At 42.9% G+C, this 25,285-nt stretch overlaps 1 protein-coding gene across 4 annotated transcripts in view; it reads right to left on the bottom strand.

Annotated features, from left to right (window-relative positions):
- The window catches only part of LOC137646999 (lymphocyte cytosolic protein 2-like), a 428,100-nt gene that overhangs the window by 270,371 nt on the left and 132,444 nt on the right, over positions 1–25,285 (bottom strand). The window contains exon 1 of one of the 4 annotated variants that reach the window (XM_068380103.1): positions 10,397–10,554. The exons of the other annotated variants lie outside the window; for them this stretch is intronic. Coding sequence (XP_068236204.1) covers positions 10,397–10,437 — 41 coding nt within the window. The 5' untranslated portion in view covers positions 10,438–10,554. Of the gene's footprint in view, positions 1–10,396; positions 10,555–25,285 lie in introns of those variants that run through there. 4 annotated transcript variants of the gene reach the window in all.

The following is a 25,285-nucleotide window of genomic DNA, read 5'->3' as shown; positions in this document are numbered from 1 at the left end:
AAAGATTTGACTCAAAAAGTTATATTCTTGTTTGCTCTAGCCTCGGGGGCCAGAGTTAGAGAAATAGTGTCCCTTTCTCGGGATAAGGGTCATATTCAGTTCACGGAAGTGGGAGAACTGAATCTTTTCCCTGACCCAACGTTTCTCACCAAGAATGAGCTACCTACCAACAGGTGGGGTCCCTGGAGAATCTGCCCTCTGAGGGAAGATGTCTTGCTGTGTCCAGTAGTGTCTAAAGGTCTATCTTCCTATAACTTCAGACTTCAGGGGATAACAGCTCTTTTAAGGAGAAACATCGGGCTCAAATTTGTCTCTAAAATAACTAAGGGCAAAGATCATCTACTTCATTCACAGAGCGGATCCTGACAGTACACCCGCAGGTCACGATCCTAGAAAAATTGCTTCGTCACTGAACTTTTTCCAATACATGGATTTTGAGCGTCTTCGCTCGTATACTGGATGGAAGTCATCCAGAGTGTTTTTCAAACAATACGTGAAGCAAGTGCAAGAATTAAAAAGGTATGTGGTAGAGGTAGGTAGTGTATTAAAGTCTGTCGCTTGGTGCTGCGAGGAACAGTGAATTGATTAGAACTGTCATGTATAGGGTGTGCGTGTTGACACCTTACAGTGCAACATGTAAAGTGAAGTGACACTATGAACTGTTCCAGTTACTAAAGGTGAAGAAACATTGAGTTAACACTTGTGCCATGTGTTCTTTTCACAGTTTGAAAAGACAGTCATTCTCAGAAATGTATATTAGAAAATTTATTAAATTTTCAGTTTGGTGGCATTAACTCTCGTTTCCTTTCAAGTGAAAAAAGTATTTCTGATCTTGTCTGCATTTTGATGTTTCTTGTTATTTCCTAGCATTTTTTGTGTTACCATAAAATGTATGTTAAATTACTATCTATTGATTACCAATAAATAATTGATTGGTATTTGCGTCTTATTTCGCCCCAAATTTAAATGAATAAAGATTTGTGTGAGCATTATTTAATTATTCCCTTTTAATCTGCATATTTACATGAGACCAAATGAAATAACTTTGTTCTTACATGTATACAAACCTTTTCTGCCTATGTATGCCTTGTTTCTACACGGATACAAACTTGTCTGTTGTTGCATACAGCTATACCTGTAGGCCTTGGATGCTATAGTGGCTTATGTAAGCCTTTGTTCATATTAGGAATACAAACTTCAACTGATTGGGTATACAGCGAGACCCTTATGCCTTTTCTTGCTAGGTTTGTTCATATGGAATATGCAAACCTCGAGACTTTTCCCCGAGTCTAGTTCGACTCTTCCCTGCAGGGGGCAGGAAGCACTAACATAGTTCATGATTAGAAGTAATGACGTACAGTATAACGGTAACGTCACATGTCTCTAAGGTCTGAGCGACCAAGGAAATATTGTCTTGAGGTTAAGGCACAATTGGAAATCTACAGATATATTAATGGTCAAGTAAACTTCCATCAGGACGACATGGCATGAGCCCAAAAAACGGATTTTGAGCGGAGCGAAAAACCTATTTTTGGGTGAGACAGCTATGTCGTCCTGATGGACCCGCCCTCCTTTTTATGAAGAGGCCTTGGCAGGATCCCTCCTGAAACTACTGTATCTGTAGCACCTTGCTCAACACTAAAAGGAATAAACATGGCGGCGACGATGGCGCCATCTAGATACTCAGATAGTAACGAAGGAAAGGTACCATAATAACGGCTCCCCTTCGTTTTTGCCACTTTCTTCCTCGAAGCGTAAACGCCATAACGGGGTGAAGATTGCTATGTGGCGTGTCAAGAATACGTCCTCTGATATTATGGGATATCCTTAAAGGAAACTTTAAGGATATTCGCGCAAGGAGTTAGAATTCTGGAGACCTTAAGCTTAATTCTCTGGGAATATCACTGTAGTCATATATACCCTAGGAAGCTACTTAAAAGAATCTTCCATCAGGACGAAATGGCTATCTCACCCAAAAATAGATTTTTCGCTTCGCTCAAAATCAGTTATATATATATATATATATATATATATATATATATATATATATATATATATATATGTATATATGTATATACATATGTATATATATATATATATATATATATATATATATATATATATATATATATGTATATATGTATATATATATACATACATACATACATATATATATATATATATATATATATATATATATATATATATATATACATACATATGTATATACATATATATATGTATGTATATATATATATATATATATATGTGCATATATATGTATGTATATGTGTATATATATACATATATATATATATATATATATATATATATATATATATATATATATGTATATGTATATAATGTATATGTGTATATATATATAAGTATATGTATATGTATATATGTATATCTATGTATATATATATATATATGTATATATATATATATATATATATATATATATATATATATATTATATATAGGATGGCCAGGGCACCAGCCGCCCGTTGAGATACTACCACTAGAGAGGTATTGGATCCTTTGACTGGCCAGACAGTAATGCATTGGATCCCTGGTCACGGCTTATTTTTTCTTTGCCTACACTTACACAGAATAGTCTGGCTTATTCTTTACATATTCTCGTCTTTCCTCATACACCTGACAACAATGAGATACTTAACACTTCTTCACCCAAGGGGTTAATAACTCTACTACAATTTGTTCAGTGTACTTTCCTCTTGGTAAGGGTAGAAGAGACTCTTTAGCTATGGTAAGCAGCTCTTCTAGGAGAAGGACACTCCAAAATTAAACCATTGTTCTCTAGCCTTGGGTAGTGCCATAGCCTCTGTACCATGGTCTTCCACTATCTTGGGTTAGAGTTCTCTTGCTTGAGGGTACACTCAGGAACACTATTCTATCTTATTATTATTTTTTTTTCTTCCTCTTGTTTTTTTGAAATGGTGTGTTGGGCAGGCTTAATAGAAGGGCCATGGATGCCTGGTGGTTTATCAAGAGGTTGTCTTTTCCTTTTTCTGACTCTTTTTCTGACTCTTTTTCTTCTCAAAACCATCCTTACTGTCCTCCCTTTAGTTGAAGTGGCTATCCTGGAGGGAATTTAGCCTTGCATGGTGTATCGGCTCCTCCATGTTGACCAGTTTTTCCAACTTTTTATTATAGTCTATGGGTATCATCAATCACTTTATTTATAATTCTGTAGATATTGTTTTTGTTATAATTCTTGTTAATCTAATTTTTAAGTATGATGTCTTTTTTATTTCTATTAATTCTTATGCTGTCTGGAGACATTGAGCGAAATCCAGGACCAGTACGTCCTAGATTTCGTCAATGTCGTCTTCTGTATTGCAATATGCGTGGTCTTCATGCAAATATCCAAGACCTTACAGTTGCGTCCAGACAGTATGATATTCTTTTGTGCTCAGAAACTTTGGTTTCTAATATGAGGCACTCATCTGAGCTCCTTATAACTGGTTTTAAGAAGCCAATAATGCTGAAACGTGATGCCATCCCTAGGGCCAGGGGAATGGCGGTGTATATTAGGACCGAGTACCCTGCTTCTCATAAGTCCTGCTATCAATGTGGATGTCATGAGATTCAGGTAATAAAAGTTTGTGGCAGGCATAACAACTTTTATTTGTGTTCGATTTACCGGAATCCAGACATGGATGACTCTATCTTCGAATGTCTTCTTACCATTATGGCTAAGATACAAGAAGATGATAGAAAGGCGTCTTTTGTCTTTGTTGGTGATTTTAATGCTCACCATAGGGAGTGGTTCAGTTCTATCTCTCCTACCGATCGCCATGGCTTAAGAGCTTTAGACTTTGCCTCTGAATCAGGCTGTGAGCAAATCATAAATGAAGCTACTCACAGGTCTGGTAATTGCTTGGACCTCGTATACACTGATTCCCCTGGCGTTATAACTAGTAAGGTTGGTTCTCCAGTCGGGACATCTGATCATGCCTTGATTTCATTATTAGTGAAGACTGAGCAGCCTGTCCCTGATATATCATATTCTTGTAAAAATTTATATGAAATCCCAAGCAGACTGGAATGGGATTTTGCATGATCTTTTGTGCGTGAATTGGTCACAATTATATAATAGTGTAGAACCTGTTGTCCCTTTGAATGAGAATCTAGTCAACATAATTGATAAGCGTATCCCTTCTCGTGTACTAAGGTACCGAGTGAAGGACAAACCGTGGTTCAATGATGATTGTAGACGTGCTTATTTGGAGAAGCAGGAGGCCTATCACCTTTGGAAGGGTAACAGATCAGATTTGACCTGGAACAACTATACTCAGCTTCGAGCTTTTGCTCAGAGAGTTTATGCCTCGACTGAAAAGGAGTACAATTTAACCATAAAAGAAACCCTTTCTGGTACAACTCAGGAACATAAATGGTGGTCAACCCTTAAATCTGCATTCTTTGGTGTAGATGCAACAGTTCCTCCTTTACTTAAACCAGATGGCTCAGTCACTCACTGTCCAAAGGAAAAGGCAACCCTTTTGGCTGATGTTTTTGACAGTAAACAGAGTAATGAAAAACTTGAACTTCCTCATTCCTGTTTTCCTGAGGCTAAACTAACTAGTTTTGCTTTTTGATCTCGTGAGATTAAAGCTCTGTTGGTGGACCTTGATGCTTATGGAGGTGTAGACCCAAATGGTATTTTTCCTTTGTGTTTTATAAAGACAGCAGATTTCTTAGCTCCAAAGTTATCTGTTATTTTGCACAAGTTAGCAAGAAGAGGAGCTTTTAGCACTTGTTGGAAAATTGGTAATGTTACTCCTCTATGTAAATGTGTTTGTGTTAGCTCAAGTCCCACTGATTACCGCCCAATTTCCATAACTCCCATATTATCTAAAGTTTTTGAACGTCTTCTGGCAAGACGTCTTAATAGGTTTGCTGAAGGTAATCATCTACTCCCTAGTTTGCAATTTGGTTTTCGTAAAGGCCTTGGAGCATGTGATGCCCTTCTTACAATCTCCAATGCTGTACAGAAATCCCTTGATTGTGGTTGGGAAGTTCGTATGATTGGCCTTGATTTTAGTGCTGCCTTTGACCGTATTGATCATGAGGCCCTTATTTTCAAACTGAAACAGTTGGGAGTGGGTGGGTCGTTTCTTAGCATTATTATTGATTTTTTAAGTAATAGATCTCAAAGAGTTGTTGTTGATGGGCACCATAGTGATTATAGGAATGTGATATCCGGTGTTCCACAGGGTAGTGTTCTTGGCCCATTACTTTTCATACTATATACACATGACATGTGGTTTGGCCTAGAAAACAAGCTTGTTGCATATGCAGATGATGCTACTCTCTTTGCATCAATTCCATCCCCTGAATGTAGATCTGGGGTTGGTGAATCCCTTAATAGAGATTTAGCTAGAATTAGTGCATGGTGCAAATTATGGGGTATGAAGTTGAATCCTAACAAAACTCAAAGTATGATTGTAAGTAGGTCAAGGACGGTAGCTTCTCAACATCCGGATCTCAGTATTGATAATGTTTCTTTAAATTTGTATGACTCTTTCAAAATTTTAGGTGTGATTCTCGACAGCTAATTTACTTTTGAGAAACATATAAGGTCTGTGTCTTCTTCAATTGCACAAAAAATAGGCTTATTGAGAAAGTCTTTCAAGATTTTCGGTGATCAATCTATTCTGAAGAAGTGTTTTAATTCTTTCATTCTACCCTGTTTTGAGTATTGTTCTCCTGTCTGGTCTTCAGCTGCTGATTCTCATCTTAATTTGTTGGACAGAAACTTACGGTCTATTAAATTTCTTATTCCTGATCTAGATATTAATCTCTGGCACCGTCATTCAATTAGTTCATTATGCATGTTGCATAAGATTTTTCATAACTCTGACCATCCTTTACATTCAGATCTCCCTGGACAATTCTATCCTGTTTGTAATACTAGGCTGGGAGTTAATTCTAATAGCCAGGCCTTCTCCATCATGAGGCTCAATACTACGCAGTACTCTAGAAGTTTTATTCCAGCTGTTACCAAGTTGTGGAATGATCTTCCTAATCGGGTAGTTGAATCAGTAGAACTTCAAAAGTTCAAAGTTGGAGCAAATGCTTTTTTGTTGAGCAGGCGGACACGAGTCTTTTTATAGTTTATTTATGACATATTTGTTTTTGATGTTGTTAATAGTTTATATATGACATGTCTGTTTTGACGTTACTTTTTTTAGAATGATTTGTTGTTAATTTGTTCTCTTCATTTGTTTATTTCCTTGTTTCCTTTCCTTACTGGGCTATTTTTCCCTGTTGGAGCCCCTGGGCTTATAGCATCTTGCTTTTCCAACTAGGGTTGTAGCTTGGATAGTAATAATAATAATAATAATAATAATAATATATATGTATATATATGTATATATATATATATATATATAAATATATATGTATGTATGTATGTATACAAACATATATATACATACATATATATATATATATATATATATATATATATATATATATATATATATATATATATATATATATGTATGTATGCATACAAACATATATATATATATATATATATATATATATATATATATATATATTAAATTAAAGAAATCAATGTGTAATATTTACAATAATAGGCTGATGTTCACTGCATAAATATATTTCCTAGTCTCACTGAACAATATTCCCAGACAATTATGCTTATTTATTTATGCCTATAATTTTACCCAGACACTGGTCGGACTGAGAGCGAACCGAACATGTGAACACCCCAGTACCTAGACCGAACTAAGAGTGGAGCGTGACCAGACCAATAGTGTGAATTAACCCTTATGGTGTCTCATTACTTTAGAGGTTTAAAGGCCACTCATGAATGGCAAAGGCAAAGGACAGTGATATTGCCCTACCAAGCCGGACAATGCCCTAGAGACAAACCATATATACATATGATCAGCACTCAAGCTAGGACAAGGGAGGGCCAGGCAATGGCTGCTGTTGACTCAGTAGGTAGACCTATTGTCTCCCTAATACCCCTCCTTAGCCTACAAGAATGGCAAGGTTGCAGCTAAAAAGAACTAGAGTTTGAGCAGGACTTAAGCCCCATTCTGGTGATCACCAGGCAGGGACATTACCAATAGTCTACCACACAAGTATTTAAAGAAAAAAGAATTTAAGTTTTTATAATTTTTAGGAATAATTGTCAATAAACTGAGCTTCTGGAAAATAAGCAATATGAACACCAGGGGAGGCTCAATGCAGCTCAATTCTCCACCAAATACACAATTGTAACCAACTTAAATATGGCCACCTTTTATACAGCATAAAAGGGTAGTATGTCCCAACATGTTAAGGCAAGAATTTAAGCCTAACATGTTGGGACTGAGCCTATAGTATTGTATGATAGGATCTCATCAGTCCAATTTCAATTTTAACCCATCCCTAGCATTTAACAGCTAACACTGAGACATCTCGCATTGGGATACCATTATGTCAAATACTATTAACACCTTTCAGGTCCAATAATTACCAGATGGTTGACCTAACTGTCACAACTCCTAATATTAGCTTTAGTATCAACTCCAGTCCCAGCTATGAAACACTTGCTTAAGGGTACACTATCTGTTTCTGTATTTCCTTTCCTCACAGCTAAATTCCCTGTTGGAGCCCTTGGCCTTATAGCACCCTGCTTTTTTCCAACTAGGGTTGTAGCATAGCTATCCTATAGCAAAAGCTCTATGACCATTGGATCAGGGTCTTTTCAAAATACTTTGTATCAAACTCAAAATACTGTGGATATCTCATCCCTCTAAGAAGGGAACCTGATCAGCTTATCCCCAAAAGCAGATTGAGCATTTAAATGCCAGAAGTTAACCATTGTAATGTACCTTTTTAAGAAAAGAGACGATAACCTCAAGCAACAAAGTTGAAGGCGAACGATTTCATATTAACAACGATAAACTAAGAATAAAAAAGCAGTTGTATCACGCTAATACTGTGTGCCTTTTGTTTTAAGAAATTTAATTTTTGGTAGGGAAGTATAGTTTGGAATTAGGCTATTAGCACAAGAGTTTTATATTCTAATCTTATAACTTATCTATTTTTGTCGGTGCAATCTATCTTATCCAACCGATTCTCCTTTTGATGTGTATGACCTCTTGACTTTTTCCATGAGGGTTATCAGCTAAAGATTGAAAGACTATTTACATTGACAGTGAGTGTGTGTGAGATGGCCAGGTGTTCCTTTAGCCCATGGGTTTAATTCTTGGTTTCTACAATCAGAAGGAAATTCCTATCCTCGACAAAGTACCGGTGGCAATGAAAGAAAATATCAGTTATACTGGAAGTGGAGAATCTCTTCAAAAGGTGATTAGAAAAATAGATTTCCACTATGCAAAAGTAAATGGGAAAGATGATGTTCGGTCTTTGCAGATTTTTTTTTTTAGGAAAAAGAATGCTAAAAACAAAGAAAGGCCAACTATATACTTAGATGAAACCTGGGTAAACCAAAACTACAGTGTTGATGAATGCTGGATAGATACAAGCTCCTAAAAGCAACAGGCCTTAAACACCCCACAGCGAAAGGGGGGCGTTTTATTGATTTGCATGTAGGCTCCAAGACGGTTTTGTGCCAAATGCATGATTGATATTCCTTGCTAAAAACGATGGATGAGCGGAATCGTGTTTTAAAAGTGGTTTTGTACGCAACTCATTCATAATATTCCTACTTCACCTGTTATGGTCATGGATAATGCCCCCTACCGCTCTGTGAAGATAGACAATTCATCAACACCAACATCTACATAAGCTACCATCACAGAATGGCTTATCAGAAATAGGGAGAATTCAAAAGAGCACTTTTTAAAAAGAGAACTGTTACAAATGATGAAAAAACACACGCAATACGGAAAACAAGTACAGTATGTCACTGACAAGATTGCAGCAGAGTACAGCCATAAAGTGATGTATCTACCGCTGTGATACTGTTCATACAGCCCCACTGAATTTATATGTGGCCAAGTGAAAGACTATATAGAAAAAAAAAATAATCTCAATATGAGAGACTTGAAGGTACAGTACTACTTCAGGAATCACTGAATATAATAACATAAAAATATTGTAGCAAAGCTGTAAGACATGCAGACTTTGCAACATGAATATGCAAAGAAGGATATTGCCATAAATAGATTCCTTTACTAATTTTTCATTGCTCCTGACTCCTCTGACAACGACGACGATTCGCCATAAACCCAATTTTTTTTTTTTTTAACCAAGAATTTATGTATTATTGATAATTGCATAAATAAATAAGCAAATATTTTTGTTTTTCTTCAAAACATAATGTATTAATAGATGCTACGTATAATGCCAATATCTATACAGCAGTATTTACTTTATCCATTAGTACAAAGAATTAAATAAAATATATGTAAATAATACATATACAAGACGGAATAAATATAACAGGGAACTAAAATATGTAAACTGTTATAGACTACTAATAAGCCAACCTTTGACCGTGACTCCCAAGGTCTTAAAAGCAAATCTACCCCCAGGTGTTTAGTCTAACTTAACTTGGTGTGCTTATTTCAAGACTTGTAAAGGAAAGTGATCGAAAGAAGAGGAATCATCCTCTCCTCTAAGTATTTTGAGAAAGGCTGCCACCCAACAATCAGCTTCGATTGGAATGGTTATAATAATAATAATAATAATAATAATAATAATAATAATAATAATAATAATCATCCAGGAAACAATTTCCCTATTCATCTGGAAAATAAAATTTCCCTCAAATGGAAAAATTCCAATTTTATGCATAACAGAATACTAACACGAATGGAGTTCTTGTAGATTTGAACCAATGAATAAATTTCAAGGATTCCTGACCCATAATCTTAATATAAAGGAAATCCTTCAAATGATGAGGAAAGAAATGGTAGCAGTTTGGCTGCTAGGTGCAAGAAGCAAAACACACACAAATGAAAAGTTGAAGTTAAGACAGAGGATACAGCTGGGGACCAATTGGCCACTGTAAAATTCCATCAGTAATGTGTGCAGTTACCACATGAGAAATAAAAGTAATTTAGGCAATTCTATATTTCAGTCCTCTCCATTTTCAAATTTCAAACTAGCCTTTGAAATGACAAGAAAGACAGTCAATATAGGTATAAATTTTTTCCTCATTTATGGGACAAATATCAATTGTACACAAAAAATAAACCATGTGTTCAAAATTAATTGGGTAATATATGTAGATGAAAAAATCAAAACTTGAAATAGTACTAAAGGAAGATATGTCTTTACCATCACAGTATGAAAGGTCTTTTCTAAAAGAATTGATATTAAATGCTAGAAAATAATATAACTCTTTAGCATAAATTTAAAACAAAAACAAGAAATTTACCGTGATTGAAATCCCTTTCTATATGCTTGAGATGAAGCCATTCTTCAATTACACGAATAAACTTCACTCACAAGTAATTGGAAACATACAATGCGTAACAGCACCTTAACACAAGTTATATGGTAAGTATAAACCCCTTTACTGATGTACGGGAAATCTATATTGCAAGTTAAAACAATATGAAAGTTGAAGCAAGATTAGTCATTATCACAATTATCTCTGTGAAGAAAACAGGATGTGCATCCTGTTCAAATGGTAAAATGTCGCAATACCATATACATCCTCTTAGGAAGTTATTGAAATAAAAAATTGCTCATGAATCTAAAACATCAAACAGAACAAAGAAAAGCTCTGTACAAAATTTAGATTAAATTCACATCCTTTGTTAACATTAGCAATTCAAGCTAGTCATGCAAGATAGTAGAGAAGACAAAGTAAACATGACTAAGATAATAGACATTACTGCATTCACACAAAGACTTAACATAAGCATATAATATTGAAAGAAGTGGTCCAAAAAAATATATCACATGAATGAACAAATTCTTCATCAAATATATTTTCTCCTTGCCAGTTTATATTATTTTTCTATCTTCCTTATAATGTTAAAACATTACTTAAGCTTTAGCATCAGATAAATGTATTAATAAAATGCAGGCTCTTTCATAAAACAAGGGGTTTGGTAAGGAAAAAATTAGTATCTCTTATTTCAACTGGAGATTCACCCTGCCATTTCCATTCTTTCTCTTGGGAAAGACGTCGGGTTATATCTCGAAAAATGGATTCCTATGTTACATAATAGCCGTGGTATTTTATTTGGACAATACAATACTGAAAAGATAAGGGTTGTAGAAAATATTAATTTGCAATTTATTTTTTCTTAATACTTACATGTAACAACGTAAGAAAAATCAAATGTTGACATATGGTAGTAGGTAGGCCAGGGCACCAGCCACCCGTTGAGATGCTACCGCTAGAGAGTTATCGGGTCCTTTGACTAGCCAGACAGTACTACATTGGATCCTTCTCTCTACATATTCTCCTGATTTCATACACCTGACAACACTGAGATACCAAACCAGTCTTCCTCACTCAAGGGGTTAAATACTGCAATCTAATTGTTCAATGGTTACTTTCCTCTTGGTAAGAGTAGAAGAGACTTTAGCTATGGTAAACAGCTCTTCTAGGAGAAGGACACTCAAAAATCAAACCATTATTCTCTGGTCTTAGGTACAGAAGTGCCATAGCCTCTATACCATAATCTTTCACTGTCTTGGGGTAGAGTTCTCTCCTGCTTGAGGGTAGACTTGGGCATACTATGCTATCTTTTTTTTTTCCTCTTATTTTTTTTCAAGTTTTTATAGTTCATATATGGTAGATTCATTTTAGTATTGTTACTGTCCTTAAAATATCACAAATTTTAAATAAATTTTATTTTTCCTAACAGTACTTACCTCGAGCTACTTTCTTAGGAGTATCTGGGATCTCCCAACCGACCAGAATTTTGTGTACTTTACCCTACTCCCGTTTTCTATGCGGGGGAACCTCTGGCGGAGTGATACTCGCCATGAGGCGACCCGGGGTCAGAGAGCGTGCTAGTTTGGGTCTCGGTCACCAGTAAGTTTTGGTAGAAGGTTTCTAGGAAGTCCTGCAAGGCACTCGCGGCAGGATGGGAGGGCCATAACCCGAAAGTAGTTCGAGGTAAGTACTGTTAGAAAAATACAAATTACTTAAAATTTGTGATTTGTTCCAACACGGAGAACTTACCTCGAACTACTTTCTTAGGAGACTTATACCTTAGGAGGCGGGAGTGGCCTTCTGGACCTAGAGACCGTTGAACGCAGGGAAATATGGGAACCTAGATAGGAGGCTAGGTTCTACTGACCCAAGAGAAAAACGAGAAAATAGGGAAAACTACGCAAAAAACTATCTTAGTGTCTAAGTAACTTACCTCTGTAACAATTCCTTGGCGCCATATTCTTTCACTGACAGACGTGCCCCATGGCAGGTGAAGGATTTAAGGGTCATGTAGGGGAAAGTGAAAAAGGGTGAAAAGGGGTAATGAAGGAACCTGTGTCTCTTGGACTTACCGCCCGCGGCTTCCCCAGGGCTACAGCTTAAATCTTTCGGAGCGCGGAAATGACGGCACCGAGCGAGAACCCATCCAAGGATTTCCTCGAACAATCCTTTAGGTAATGAGCCGTAAAGGTAGATTGTCTGGACCATGTACCTGCTCTCAGGATCTGGCCCACTGCCATGTTCCTTTCAAAAGCCAACGAAGTACTCACGCCCCTAATGTCGTGGGGTCTAGGCTTCCTAGGAAGAGAGACTCCTGAGCTGCTGTATGCTCTCATGATTACCTGTCGCAGCCAGAAAGAGATCATATTCTTGGAGACCGGCTTCTTCACCAGTCCTGAGGAGACAAACAGACTCTTGATCTCCGGGCGATGGTTGGCCATCCTCTCTAGGTATTTGAGTACCGCTCTGACAGGGCACAGCAGCAAGTTCCTCGGGTTGTCCGACCGCGGGATAGCTGGCACTGAGAAGCCCTCAAACCTAGGGTCCCAACCCGCTGGATTCTGAGTCTTGGCTACGAAGGCGGGTAGGAACCTGAAGGTAGCTTCTTTCCAACCCTTCGAGTGTGAGATCTCGTACGACAGACCATGGATCTCACCCACTCTTTTGGCCCATGCCAGGGCTAACAGAAAGACCGTCTTGAAGGTAAGTTCCTTGTCTAGGATGTCCTTGAGCGGCTCGAAGGGCGGTTCCGAAAGCATCTTCAGTACTCTAGCCACATCTCACTGGGGCACTCTAGCGGCCTGGGGGGAACACGACTGCTCGAAGCTCTTGATGAGCATTGAGATCTGTCTAGAAGAACCTAGGTTGATGCCTTTCAGGAGGAAGACTTGGCCCAACGCCGCCCAGACTCCCTTAATGGCTGGGATGGACGTGCCCACTTCGTCCCTGAGATAAACCAAGAACTCTGCTATCTCATGAATTGATGCCCCCAACGGCTTGATGTTCTTCGAGGAGCACCACTTTTTAAAGGTAGCTCACTTCGCATGGTATACCGCGACTGACGAACGTCTCAGGTACCCTGACATCCTCGCTGCGGTCTTCGATGAATATCCATCCTTCCTCAGGAGACGCTTGATAACCTCCACGCGTGAAGGCGGAGGGACCTAGGGTTTTTGTGGAACCTTTGGAAGTGAGGCTGCCAGAGAAGGTCTGGTCTGTCTAGAAGAGGCCTAGAAGGAAGGCGTGCCAGTTCCTTTAGGTCTGCGAATCATTCTCTCTCCGGCCACCAGGGCGCTACCAAAGTCATCCACAGGTTGTCCGCCCGTCTCACCCTGTAGAGGACCTGCCTGAGCATCCCGAAAGGGGGGGAAGGCGTAAACGTCGAGGTTATCCCAAGGGTGTTGGAAGGCATCCTCGAACGTTGCTGTTGGATCTGGCTGGCACAGAACAGATCACGGGGAGCTGTGCATTTAGTCTCGTGGCAAAGAGGTCTATCACCGGAGAGCCCACTTCAGGATGAGGGTCTTGGCCACTTACTCCCCCCTCCTGCTGAGGCCGTCGGCCAGGACATTCTTCCTTCCGGGGATGAACCTGGCTGTGATCTTGATCTGTTCCTCCTCTGCCCATTCCAGGAACTCCATTGTGAGATAGCACAATTCCCTCGACTTAGTCCTCCCTGCTTTTTCACGTAGGCCACCACCGTGGCGTTGTCGCACATCAAACGCCCATCATCTCCAGCACGTTTATGTGCAGGTTTGTCTCCTCGACTTCCCATTTTCCTTTTGCTGTTTTGTCGAGAAGATGGGCACCCCAACCCTCCTTGAATACGTTCGTGAAGAGCAGCATCTCCGGGGGGGTCAGCTGCGAGGGTGTTCGTTTTGACGAGCCACCATTCCAGGACTTCCTTTGTCTCTGGGGACACCGGGACTACCTTGTGCGGGGAGTCCCCCTGGTTCCAGAGCTCTTTCAGGTTCCACTGCACGCCCCTGAGCTCGAACCTCCCCTGGGGGACTAGCTTCTACGACACGAGGTGGCCTATCAGTCTTTGCCAGTCCTTGGCCCTCCTGGGCTGGCCCGACAGGAAGGGCCGGAGTATCCGTTCTAGGTTGTCCAGTCTCTCCGCGGAGGGGAAGGCTCTCGCCAACCGGGAGTATAGGACCATCCCTAGGTATGTCATCCTGGTGGAGGGTATCAGCTGAGACTTCTCCAGGTTGATGATAATACCCAAGACATTGCAGAACTGCAGGAACTTCGCGCCTTGCTCCTTCAGTGCTTCCTCTGAGTCTGAAAGCAACAACCAGTCGTCTAGGTACCGAATCAGGCGGATGCCCTGTTCGTGTGCCCAGGCTGAAACTGTTGCGAAGACCCTCGTGAAGACCTGAGGAGCTGTCGACAGTCCGAAGCAGAGGGTTCTGAACTGCAACGTCTGGGTACCCCATTTCCCCCTTAGGTACTTCCTGCTGGAGGGATGGACAGGGACCTAGAAGTAGGCATCCTTGAGGTCTATGGACATCATGAAGTCCTCCTCCCTCAAGGCCGCTAGGACCGACTTCAGGGTGTCCATCTTGAAGTCGGTCTTGCACATAAATTTGTTGAGGGCTGAGAGGTCTATGACCGGTCTCGAGCCCCCTCTCGCTTTCTCCACTAGGAAGAGCCTGCTGTAGAACCCCGGACCTGGGTGCTTGACTGGTTCTACTGCACCTTTCACCAGCATTGCTGAGACTTCCTCCTGCAACGCTGCTCTTCTCAAGGGGTCCTTGGGTGCCAACCACTCCGCCTGTTGATCTGGGATCAGAGAAGGCGGGTCCGCTAGGAAGGGCAACCTGTACCCATCCTTCAGTACTGCTACGGTCCACGGGTCTGCTCCGTGGTCCCGCCATGCTTGCCAAGATTGTTTGAGGCATCTCCCCACCTGAGGCTTCGGCAGGAGTAGGGGGCCTCCCCTCCAACCTCCTACGAGAGGCGCGGCCAGAGCGTCCCCTCCTGGAGCTCGAGTAGGACGGTCTGAAGGCTGTCTGCTGAGTCGAAGCTCCCCTACAGGAGGGTTGCGAAGACTGCTGCCGGGGCATCCCTTCTGGGTTAGTTATTTGAGGCGCGGGAAGGGTGAGAGACGTCTGAAGAGGGTCTCCTACGGGTAGGTCTTCTCGCTGGAGGGGATCAGGGCTCTCCCGCATACTTCAGTTTCCTGACCCTCTCCACCGCCTCTTCCACCGCCTTCAGGGGGAACACTGACTCTCCCCACAGGGGTAAGTTCCTCAGGGCTCTCGCTTCCCTGTCTGGAAGCCTCCTGACTAGCTTACTGAGTACCATATCCCTCTTTCGCAGTACCCAGTTGGCTGTCTGCGAAAGGGACTGGTAGGACAGGAACATGAGGGCCTTTCCCCCCGAGCTAATTAGTTCCTTTAGCAAGGTCTGGTTCTCGGGGACCGAGAGGTCGTGCGAAGCCTGAAAACCCACTAGTGTGCAGGCCCACCAGTCTAGCCACGATGAAACATAGACCAAGTCCAGGGCCAAATCCTCCATCATGGAGGCCTCCGACGGAGAGAAGCAAACTGGGGCGGAGGACGCTCTATCTTCCGAGGCCCCCTGGCTTAGGACGGCGATTGCTGGTTCTACCGTACAGGGGCCTGCACGGCGTCCCTCAGGAAGATAAAAGCGCTTCTGAGCTTTGAGACCTTGGAGGAGTTTGGAGGCGCTCTGACTCTTGGGGGCGTCCGCATGACTGGCTACTACCTTGTTGATATGCTCCATGCCTAGCCTAACATCCCTAGCCAGGGGAAGAGCCAGCGAGGGCCTCTGCTGGACAGGGGTGTCCACCAACCTGCTGAGGGCAGAGAGCCAGTCTTCATCAGTCGCGGGCTTCGGCTCGTCTAGCCTGTGGTGGCTCCTGATGAGGGCTATTACTTTTCTATAAGCGGAGGCTTCGGCCGTTGAGCCTTCCCCGCTGTCTCCTAGGCCTTCCGCCGGCTGGTCCTCTGCCTGAGAAGGTACAACCACGACTGAGGAATCCGTTTGAGGTGATGGCATCTTCTTATCCTGGTACGACTTCGGCGGTTCTGGTCGGAGAACGGGCATCACCGCTGGGACGGAGGCCTCCGTCCTGGACCTGTCTCTCCCTGCGGAGGACCACGCTGCTGCAGGCTTCCTCGTGGTCACTGGCTGCCTCTCACGCTCCGGACGGCCCATCGAAGTCTTGGAGGCTGGGACACGGCTGCCAGACAGAAGGGGCGACTCTCTCCGCTTGGCGGATGGAGTCAGAACCTTCGCAAACTTATGCCTGTCGACCGGAGCCTGAAGTGAAGATTTTCGCCAACCCTCGGACCTGCTGTAGGCAACGTACTTCATGGAGGGAGAACGAGCTCTTGGGAGCCAGCCAGAGGTACTCGGGACTGCTGAAGCTCCTAGGAGGTGGCTGGGCGGGATGGCGACTCGCACCCATTCCTCCCTAAGAGAATGGCTTCTCCTGTGTTTCCTTCTGGGGGATCTAGAGCGCCTCTTGGCGTGGCGAGACCTGGGACGGGACCTCTTCCTGCGGGACCTCTCTCGTCTCCTCTTCGGGTCCCTCGGACCTCCGTCCTCCGAGGAGAAAGAGTACGACTCGAAAAAGGAGACCGAAGATCTGTAGGACCGGCCCGAACGGTCTGAGTCGTCCCTCGCCGCTGGTGGTCCTCCGTGTCGATCCATTGGTGACGAAGGCTCCAGGAAGACAGGAGGGAGCGTTGCTGAAGGCGCTGGGGGAGAGCAAGGCAACTTCTAGCTGGGAAACCATGCCTCGAATTCTTCCTTGAGTCTCATGGGCGACCTGAAGGGCGTCCTCGGCAGCGCCCATGCGAGGGGGTCTGACGACGGCGAATCCTCCTTCTCAGCGTCTCCCCCGGCTGCAGACGTACCTGAAATGCAGGCCCATGAAGCTGGGGAAGAAGCAGCAACTGCCTTCCCCCACATAGGATCATCGGAAGAGACGGGCCCTGCTGGCACCAGGACTCCGTCCTCCGAACACACTCCCGTCCCTCCCTCAGGCCCCCCACTTGCCTGGAAAGACATATCATCCCCACTAACAGGCATCACAGCCTCCTGGGGAAGAGCAATGGGCCGCTTCCCCGCAACAGACTTACCTCGTCCCCTACTCTGGGTAGGAGAAGACGGCTGCGGAGCTCTATGCAAAGAGGCATCGGGCGAAGCAAGCGGCGAGGAGAAGTGCGGCTTCTTAGGCGACCTCTTGGACGCCTTCTTCTTCTTGGTGCTGTAGCGCACTCACTGCACCTCGTTCCAGGACTTACACTCTGGACACGTGTCTGTAGGGAAACAAACGCTGCCCCTACACGACGAACACAAGGAGTGAGGGTCGACCTCCGGCTTAGACAGGAAAGCCCCGCAAGATTTACCGGCCACAGGGCCGGGACAACAACGGGGATGTTCCATAACGAACAGCAAGGCACTGCAAGACACAGGAACACAGAGGGAAAGGGTAGGGAAGGGTATGGAATGAACACAGAGGGACCACGTGGGGACTGCGTGAGACACAAGAGTTGGGGACACAAAGGGTCGCACTGGGTAAAGGAGAGCGCGTCGAGATGTTATCCGCGACGCGACCAGAAACTTACCGGTGGCCAAAACCCGAACTAGAACGTTCTCTGACCCCGGGTCGCCTCATGGCGCGTATCACTCCGGCAGAGGTTCCCCCGCATAGAAAACGGGAGTAGGGTAAACTACACAAAATTCTGGTCGGTTGGGAGGAGATCCCAGATACTCCTAAGAAAGTAGTTCGAGGTAAGTACTCCGTGTTGGAACAAATTTAATTTTAATTGTTAATTACTTCTCATGTAGTTTCCTTAATTCCTTTCCTCACTGGGCTACTTACCCTGTTGGAGCCCTCGGCCTTATAGAATTTTGTTTTTCCAGCTAGGGTTGTAGATTAGCAAGCAAATCTATTTTTGGGTGAGATGGCCATGTTGTCCTGATGGAAGTTCCTTAAAGTAGCTTCCTAAGGGATGTATGTACTATAGTGATATTCCCAGAGAATTTTACCTTTAGGTATCCAGAATTCTAACTCATGGCGCGAATATCCTTAAATTTTCTCTCAAGGATATCGCATAATATCAGAGGACGTATTCTTGACACGCCACATAGCAATCTGCACCCCTAATAACGTTTACGCTTCGAAGGGGGTGTGGCAGAATAGAAGGGGAGCCGTATCAAGGTTACCCCCGTTCTCGTACTACTATTGAGTATGACAACAGCACCATTTCCAAGATGGCGGACATTCCTTGTAGCATTGAGCATGGTGCTACAGATACAGTACTTCGGGAGGGATACTGTGAAGATCTTTTCTTTTTAGAAAAGATGGGTGAGTCCATAAGGACGATATGGCCATCTCACCCAAAAATAGATTTTTCGCTTCGCTTCAAAATCCGTTTTTTGGGCTCAAGCCATGTCGTCCTGATGGAAGCATACCAGAGTATTAGTGTATCTGTGGATTTTCATCAGTGCCTTAACGTTGGGACATTTCTATGGTCATGTGGACCAATTGAGACAAATGACGTCACCGTTATCCGTCATCATCACTAATCATAAACGATGTTAGTGCTTCCTGCCCCCTACAGGGAAGAGTCATTCTAGACAGTAGAAAAGGGGTCTCAAGGTTAACATATATTGTATGAACAAACATAAGTATACACTGAATATACAAACAGTCTCATAGTTTGTATATATTGCCGAATCAATATCAGTGTCTCATATATCTATTGTTTGTGAGCATAAAACTATATGAAGAATACTTACATTAGTAAGTCAAAGAACTCTGGCATTTTATACATGCAACTGTTGGGCGAATTCGGACGCAATACATTCTAATAGACATTTATTCCTAATAAATGACTAAATGAGTTAACCAGTAAAACGAATGTAGCATGACAATGGAATTATACACAACAAATACAGAGACTATATTTCTTTCTTGAAAGGAAAAGAAATGTTGAGTGCCACTCTCAGATTGAAGAAAAGTTTTTATAATAAAATTTCTCTTCATGATCTCTGTACCGGTTACATTCTACCGACACTGTGTACTACGTACACACGGCACTAGTGCTATCTGTATAATTCCACACCTGGGGTTTTGAACAGAATTAGTGTCATCATGGTAACACTCATTTAAAGGAGGTCACCCTAAAAGTGATGACCCCTTATCCCTTTAATTGACAGTCCCAGTCAATTAGCTGTTCATCGCAGAATTAAACGGCAGGTTTTAAAACACTACCTGCCGCCACCACATAATGCTTCAGTTCATGGACCTGCTTAGCATAGTGTTTGTAGAACACTCTGGATGATTTCCATCCAGTATATGAGCGAAGTCGCTCGAAGTCCATATACTGAAAAAAGTTCAGTGATGAAACAATTTTTCTCGGATCATGACCTGTGGGAGTACTGTCAGGATCCGCTCTACGAATAAAGTAGGTGAGCTTCACCCTCAGTTGTTTCAGGGATAAGTTTGATCCAGAGGTTTCTCCTTTAAAGAGCTGTCCTCCCCTGAAGTCTGAAGTTCTACGAAGATAGACCTTTAGACACTCTACAGGACATGAAGAGACATCTTCCTTCAGAGGGCAGATTCTCCAGGGACCCCACCTCTTAGTGGGTAGCTCGTTCTTAGCAAGAAAGGTTGGATCAGGGAAAAGATTCAGTTCTCCCGCTTCTGTGAACTGAATGTAGCCCTCATCTCTAGATAGGGCCACTATTTCACTAACTCTACGCCGGAGGCTATAGCGAACAGAAAGATAACCTTTTGGGTTAGATCCTTAAGGGAACAATCTTCATTGTTCACCGATGAGGCATAATGTAGGACCTTGTCCAAAGACCAAGAGATAGGCTTTGGTGGTGCTGCAGGCCTAAGCTTTGCACATGCCTTCGGAATCTTATTAAAGATTTCATTCGCCAGATACACTTGAAAGGCATATAGAAGAGGTCTAGTCAAGGCTGATTTGCACGTAGTTATCGTGTTGGCCACCAGACCTTGATTATGAAGGTGAACAAAGAAGGACAGACAGAAGTTCCTTGAAATTTTTTTCGGTCCTTTTGCTTTCACGAACGCAATCCACTTTTTCCAGGAAGACTCATATTGTCTTCTAGTTAACTTAGACTTGTATTTTTCTAAGAATTTTATATTGCCTTCTGAGATCCCAAATCTTTTTCTAACCGCTAGGGCAAGAAAATCATGAAATGAAGGGTTCGGGTTCTCCATGATAAAACGAAGGCAATTAATTTCTGAACCTTCTGAAATAGACCTAGGTTCAGAACTAAGGCCAGCCTCAGCTTCAGTTCCTTCATTAAGGAGGACAGATTGCTCTTGGGCTACTTGGGAGCCAATAGAGCTACTCCCCCTTGGAAGTATCTGAGCCTGTTGAGGACCTTCAGCAGGTGATTGGATGGGATGAACGGGAATACCCGAGTCCATCCCTTCCATACTAGAGACATGCTGTCTATAAACTCCACTAGAGGATCCTCATATGGGGCTACATATCGAGGTAGTTTCTTGAAGATGCTCGTGATGAAGAGGTCGATCTGCAGTTCCGGGACTTGTTCCCATCTGGGAGGGAATAGGTCAGCAGTCCATGAACCATTCCAACTCTATCGGCTTGAACCGAAATAGAGCATCCACTGTCACATTGTGGATCAATTGTATATGAACTGCTGACAGGTGCCATCCCTTTAAGAAAGGGATGGGTAACTTCACCTAGACTGTATGAGACGTTCCTTAGCATTGTCGATTGCGACGTCTCATTATCGCTTCGGTGTCTCAGATCAGTCGTAGGAAGTCTGATCTGTGTGGAGAGAGCTTCCCCACTCATGACAGGACCAGCATAGTCATGGGACTTTCGGGCTTTGACTTTTGTTAGAGAAGCGATTAAAGAGGGACCGATATCGGTCTTTTTAGATCTCTTCAAGCATTTGATGCATATTTTCTCCAGGCTCTTGACGCATCTTTCCGCTGTGCTCTTAGCACTAGGTCTGTCACTATTGCGAACTGGGGAGAGCTCAGAGCTTCTCCCTGTTAGCGTCTTGGAAATTTGACTGATTATCTGAGTCTCTTGACCGACCTTGCGCTCTCCTTTTATATTCCCAAGGGAAAGGAGAGTTGATTTGACCACAGGCTTCAATGGTTTTTAAGCTATTGAAACCTTTGAGCTGGAGAGAATCGAGACTTCTAGAAGCTTATCTTGCATCCGCAATGTCCCGGGAACCGGGTCATTTCCTTGGATGTTCATAGACTAGCCACTTCGGGTGCTGCCTACCCCAGCCTCTCGTCCAGGCACATTGTTGCCTGAACCATTTCTAGGATTGGTTTTTCCGTGATCAAGTCTGCCAATCCTATGAAGATACTTAGGACTGTGTCTAGTCCGACACATATCTTTCCTAGGATGTAGGTTACTATCTGTAACTTGAATCCTAGATAGGAGGGGAGGGGGTAATTGACTGGAAGTTGCCAAAGGACACCTTTCAGGTCTGACAAGACTACGAACACCCCTTTTTGAAACAAGGTCCATAAGTTCAGAAGGATTAACATTCTGAACTTGCTGTTTTATATGAACTTGTTGAGTGGCGACAAGTTCAGAATGACTCCGAGATTTCTTGAGTCCTTCTCGTGAACACAAAACAGCCTTCCCTGGAACTCGATGGACTATAGTTTCCTTACCACCTGTATGCTCTAGAGCTCTCAGGTATACTCCTCCAGGAGGGTTTTGTTTTGTAGAAGGTAAGGAAATGATGGTGGAGATATTTCTGTTTCCCATCATAGTCCTATCTTGATTAGGCCTTGGACCCAAGGATCGAAGGTCCAACGATCCTGAAGGAACCTCCCTCTTACCAGAAGCATCTTCATGCTTCGAATAATCAGTAGGTTTAAACTTTTGACCAACTGCCTGTGGCACCGTGGTCACTGGAACTGTGGGATGCTGTTGAACAGCCCGGATATTTCCAGCTTTTCCCGTCTTCTTTTTAGGTTGGGGACCCACAACCATGTTAGATTTTCTCTTTGAAAGGATGCCCCACTTTTGGAGAAGACTTATGTTCCCCATGGTGGCGCTCTTAATTAGTTTCCTAACTACCTCATCTGGGAAGAGGTCTTTACCCCAGATGTTGGAAGATATTAGCTTCCTTGTTTCATGTTTCACTGTTGCAGCAGCGAACACAAACTCTCTACATGCTCTCCTAGCCTTCATAAAGGCGTAAAGGTCTTTCACTAAGGCAGCCATATGCATTTTGGCTAGGACCATGAGCATGTCTGGGGTATTTCGATAGGTTGAACACAACTCTATGTAGTTTTGTAGAGAGAGGGAGGCTGCAAGTCTCTCCTTTGTCTCTTGATCATTATACAAGAGAAACTCGAGTAGTTTAGCGAGACATTCGTTAAATTGTCGACTGGCGAAATCCGCATCTAATCTACCTTCTGAAAAAGTTAAATGGACTTCCTGTCAGTCCTTCTCCTGTCTGGGAAAGGCTGGTGACAGAGGCTTGCACTCCTCGAGTGCAGGACATAGCCTATCTGCCTCCACTGCCTTGGCAACAGATTTAAATGCCTTCCCCATAAAGGGGAATGAGATTGAAGCAGGAGCAAGAAAGGAAGGGTGCCTGTTATCCAATGAGAATACTTTTGACTCTGAGTAACCGGCCTTTTTCAGGCTACTTGACAGGATAGCCTGTGCCTTATCATGGTCGAGAATCATGACCTCCTTCGATTCCGTTCCTTTTCTTGACTTTGGTTCATACCTCAGTCGAACAAAACAATTAGGGAAAGCATCAAAGCTTAGCCAAAATTGGATTTTGTCCAAAGGAACAGCACCCACCTTCTCCGAGATGTAGAGTTTGCCATTTAAAATCGGCATCAGCTCCGCAAACCTCCAGGGATTGGTTTTGGAGCATGTCGGTAGGTCTTGATCCATGGGTCGTTTGAATGACCCTTGGGAAGCGACAAGAGAAGCTTTGCGAGGCTCTATCTTGCATTTTACTTCCTGCTTTTCGTTTTGTTTATGAAAACTCTCTATTAGATTATTCACTTGGGCACATAATTGTTCCATTCTATCTAATAAAGGGATAGAAGACGAAGATGTCGACGTCAATGGCTCTAGAGCCGGCATAGGCGGAGGCAATTCCGACACGACATTTTCCCCTTCTACCCCTGGGCACTCCCTGCCCTCCTTCCCAAAGGCTATCTGGCCGTCGGGGGATGTAATTGGTGCCTGAGGCACCAATATTTCCTTACTTGCCTTCGGAAATAGTAGCTTACGCATCCTATCATTAGGTAGGTAAGGTCCCGGAGAGATTTTCTGGAAGCCTCTCACCTAGTTGCGTAATTTGTATTGAGCTGTATCCATAGTCTCTATAGACTTGGGATTCTCGAAACCTTCAAACATTAATGTCCGACATAATATTGCAAACCTGCGGGTTCCAATAATGTAGGGATTCGGAAATATTGCAGGGGACATGAAACCTGCAAGTATTATGACCGTAAAAATATTTACTCTTGGCCTTGCAGAAGACTGCAGCACAAGTCATCTGGTGTTCCTCCTGTAAAGAAAGGAAAACAGAATGAGTATATAATGGATTATCTCACAGATAATCAACATGCAAAAGTCATCTTAAACCCACTTACATCATCATTCAGCAGAACTGACGACAGCTCGTAACAGAGCGAGCACAAATCCGGGAACCAAACTGGGTATTGGGCCTGTCCCGGTTCTTGGATAAAGGGAATGGAGCAGTGAGCATGAGACCGGCAGAGGTCATGCCCAACGGGGTCGCTGAACGAGGCAGGGCTTCCTTCAGCAGTACAACGGGCCTTCTGTAAAAGAAAGGAGACATGAGTCTGGTATTTCTTGAAACTCTGATAAGGGGATAAAAAACCTATTATTTTAGAGTTCCGGCACTCACTGAATTCCCTAAGCACCCATATTGCATTGACCAAACAACTGAATATTAACTTTAAGTTGATACCGCCCCATACCATTGTTGGCACTTTAATATTCAATTGTCTGTATATTTGTAATGCACCTAATGTCTGTTAATGACATAAGGATAATTAACTTAAAGCAATCCGCCGACCTCCAAGGGTCGGGGAAGCAGTGACATGCCCTTAAAATAAATATAAACACCAGCCTTAGCTAAAGGCAAGGCAAATATAAGTGTGAAGTGTATGGGCGACCTCCGGTGAAGCCGGAGCCCCGGTGAGGCCGGAGCGTAATGAAATGTCCTGAATAAAGGAGCCTTAGCTAAAGGCAAGGCAAATATAAGTGTGAAGTGTATGGGCGACCTCCGGTGACGCCAGAGGATAATGAGATGCCCTGAATAATTCAATTGTGGCTAATAATTCAATTGTGAAAGATAAAAAGCTAAGCCGCAGCTAAAGTCTAAAGCTTAGATTATATTAAAGCGTATTTACGATCTCCGGTGAGGCCGGAGGGAGAAGAAAGGTCCTGAATAATTATTGTGAATAACAAACACAGTTGTAATAACAAAGGCTATTGTGGATATGGCCGTGGCCTGAGACCGGAGTAAGGGCCACCGGAGGGTCGTATCTAAACAATATGAAGCCCGTCCCATGTAGTAAACAATATAAATATAACAATAGAACGAAAGTTATTGAGAATCCCTCATGGCGGAGTATAACTCAAGGCGGAGTGGAAAACGTTCATAACTACTCCCGAGCCGTAACGGGGAGAGGACGAAACACGGACCAAAATAACGCTAACAATTGAAAAGTCACGAAAAATAAATAACTCGTAAGTTATCATCCACCCAGAGGGGGAGAGGTGAGGGAGGGAGAACCCGTTGAACGCACAAAACGGAAAACGGGAAATCCGCTCCCCCACCGGAGCTAGAAAG

The sequence above is a fragment of the Palaemon carinicauda genome, chromosome 9 (assembly GCF_036898095.1).
Source record: "Palaemon carinicauda isolate YSFRI2023 chromosome 9, ASM3689809v2, whole genome shotgun sequence".
NCBI lineage: Eukaryota > Metazoa > Arthropoda > Malacostraca > Decapoda > Palaemonidae > Palaemon > Palaemon carinicauda.
The sequence above is the reverse complement of the archived record's forward strand: the minus strand, read 5'-3'. Positions and strand labels throughout refer to the sequence as shown.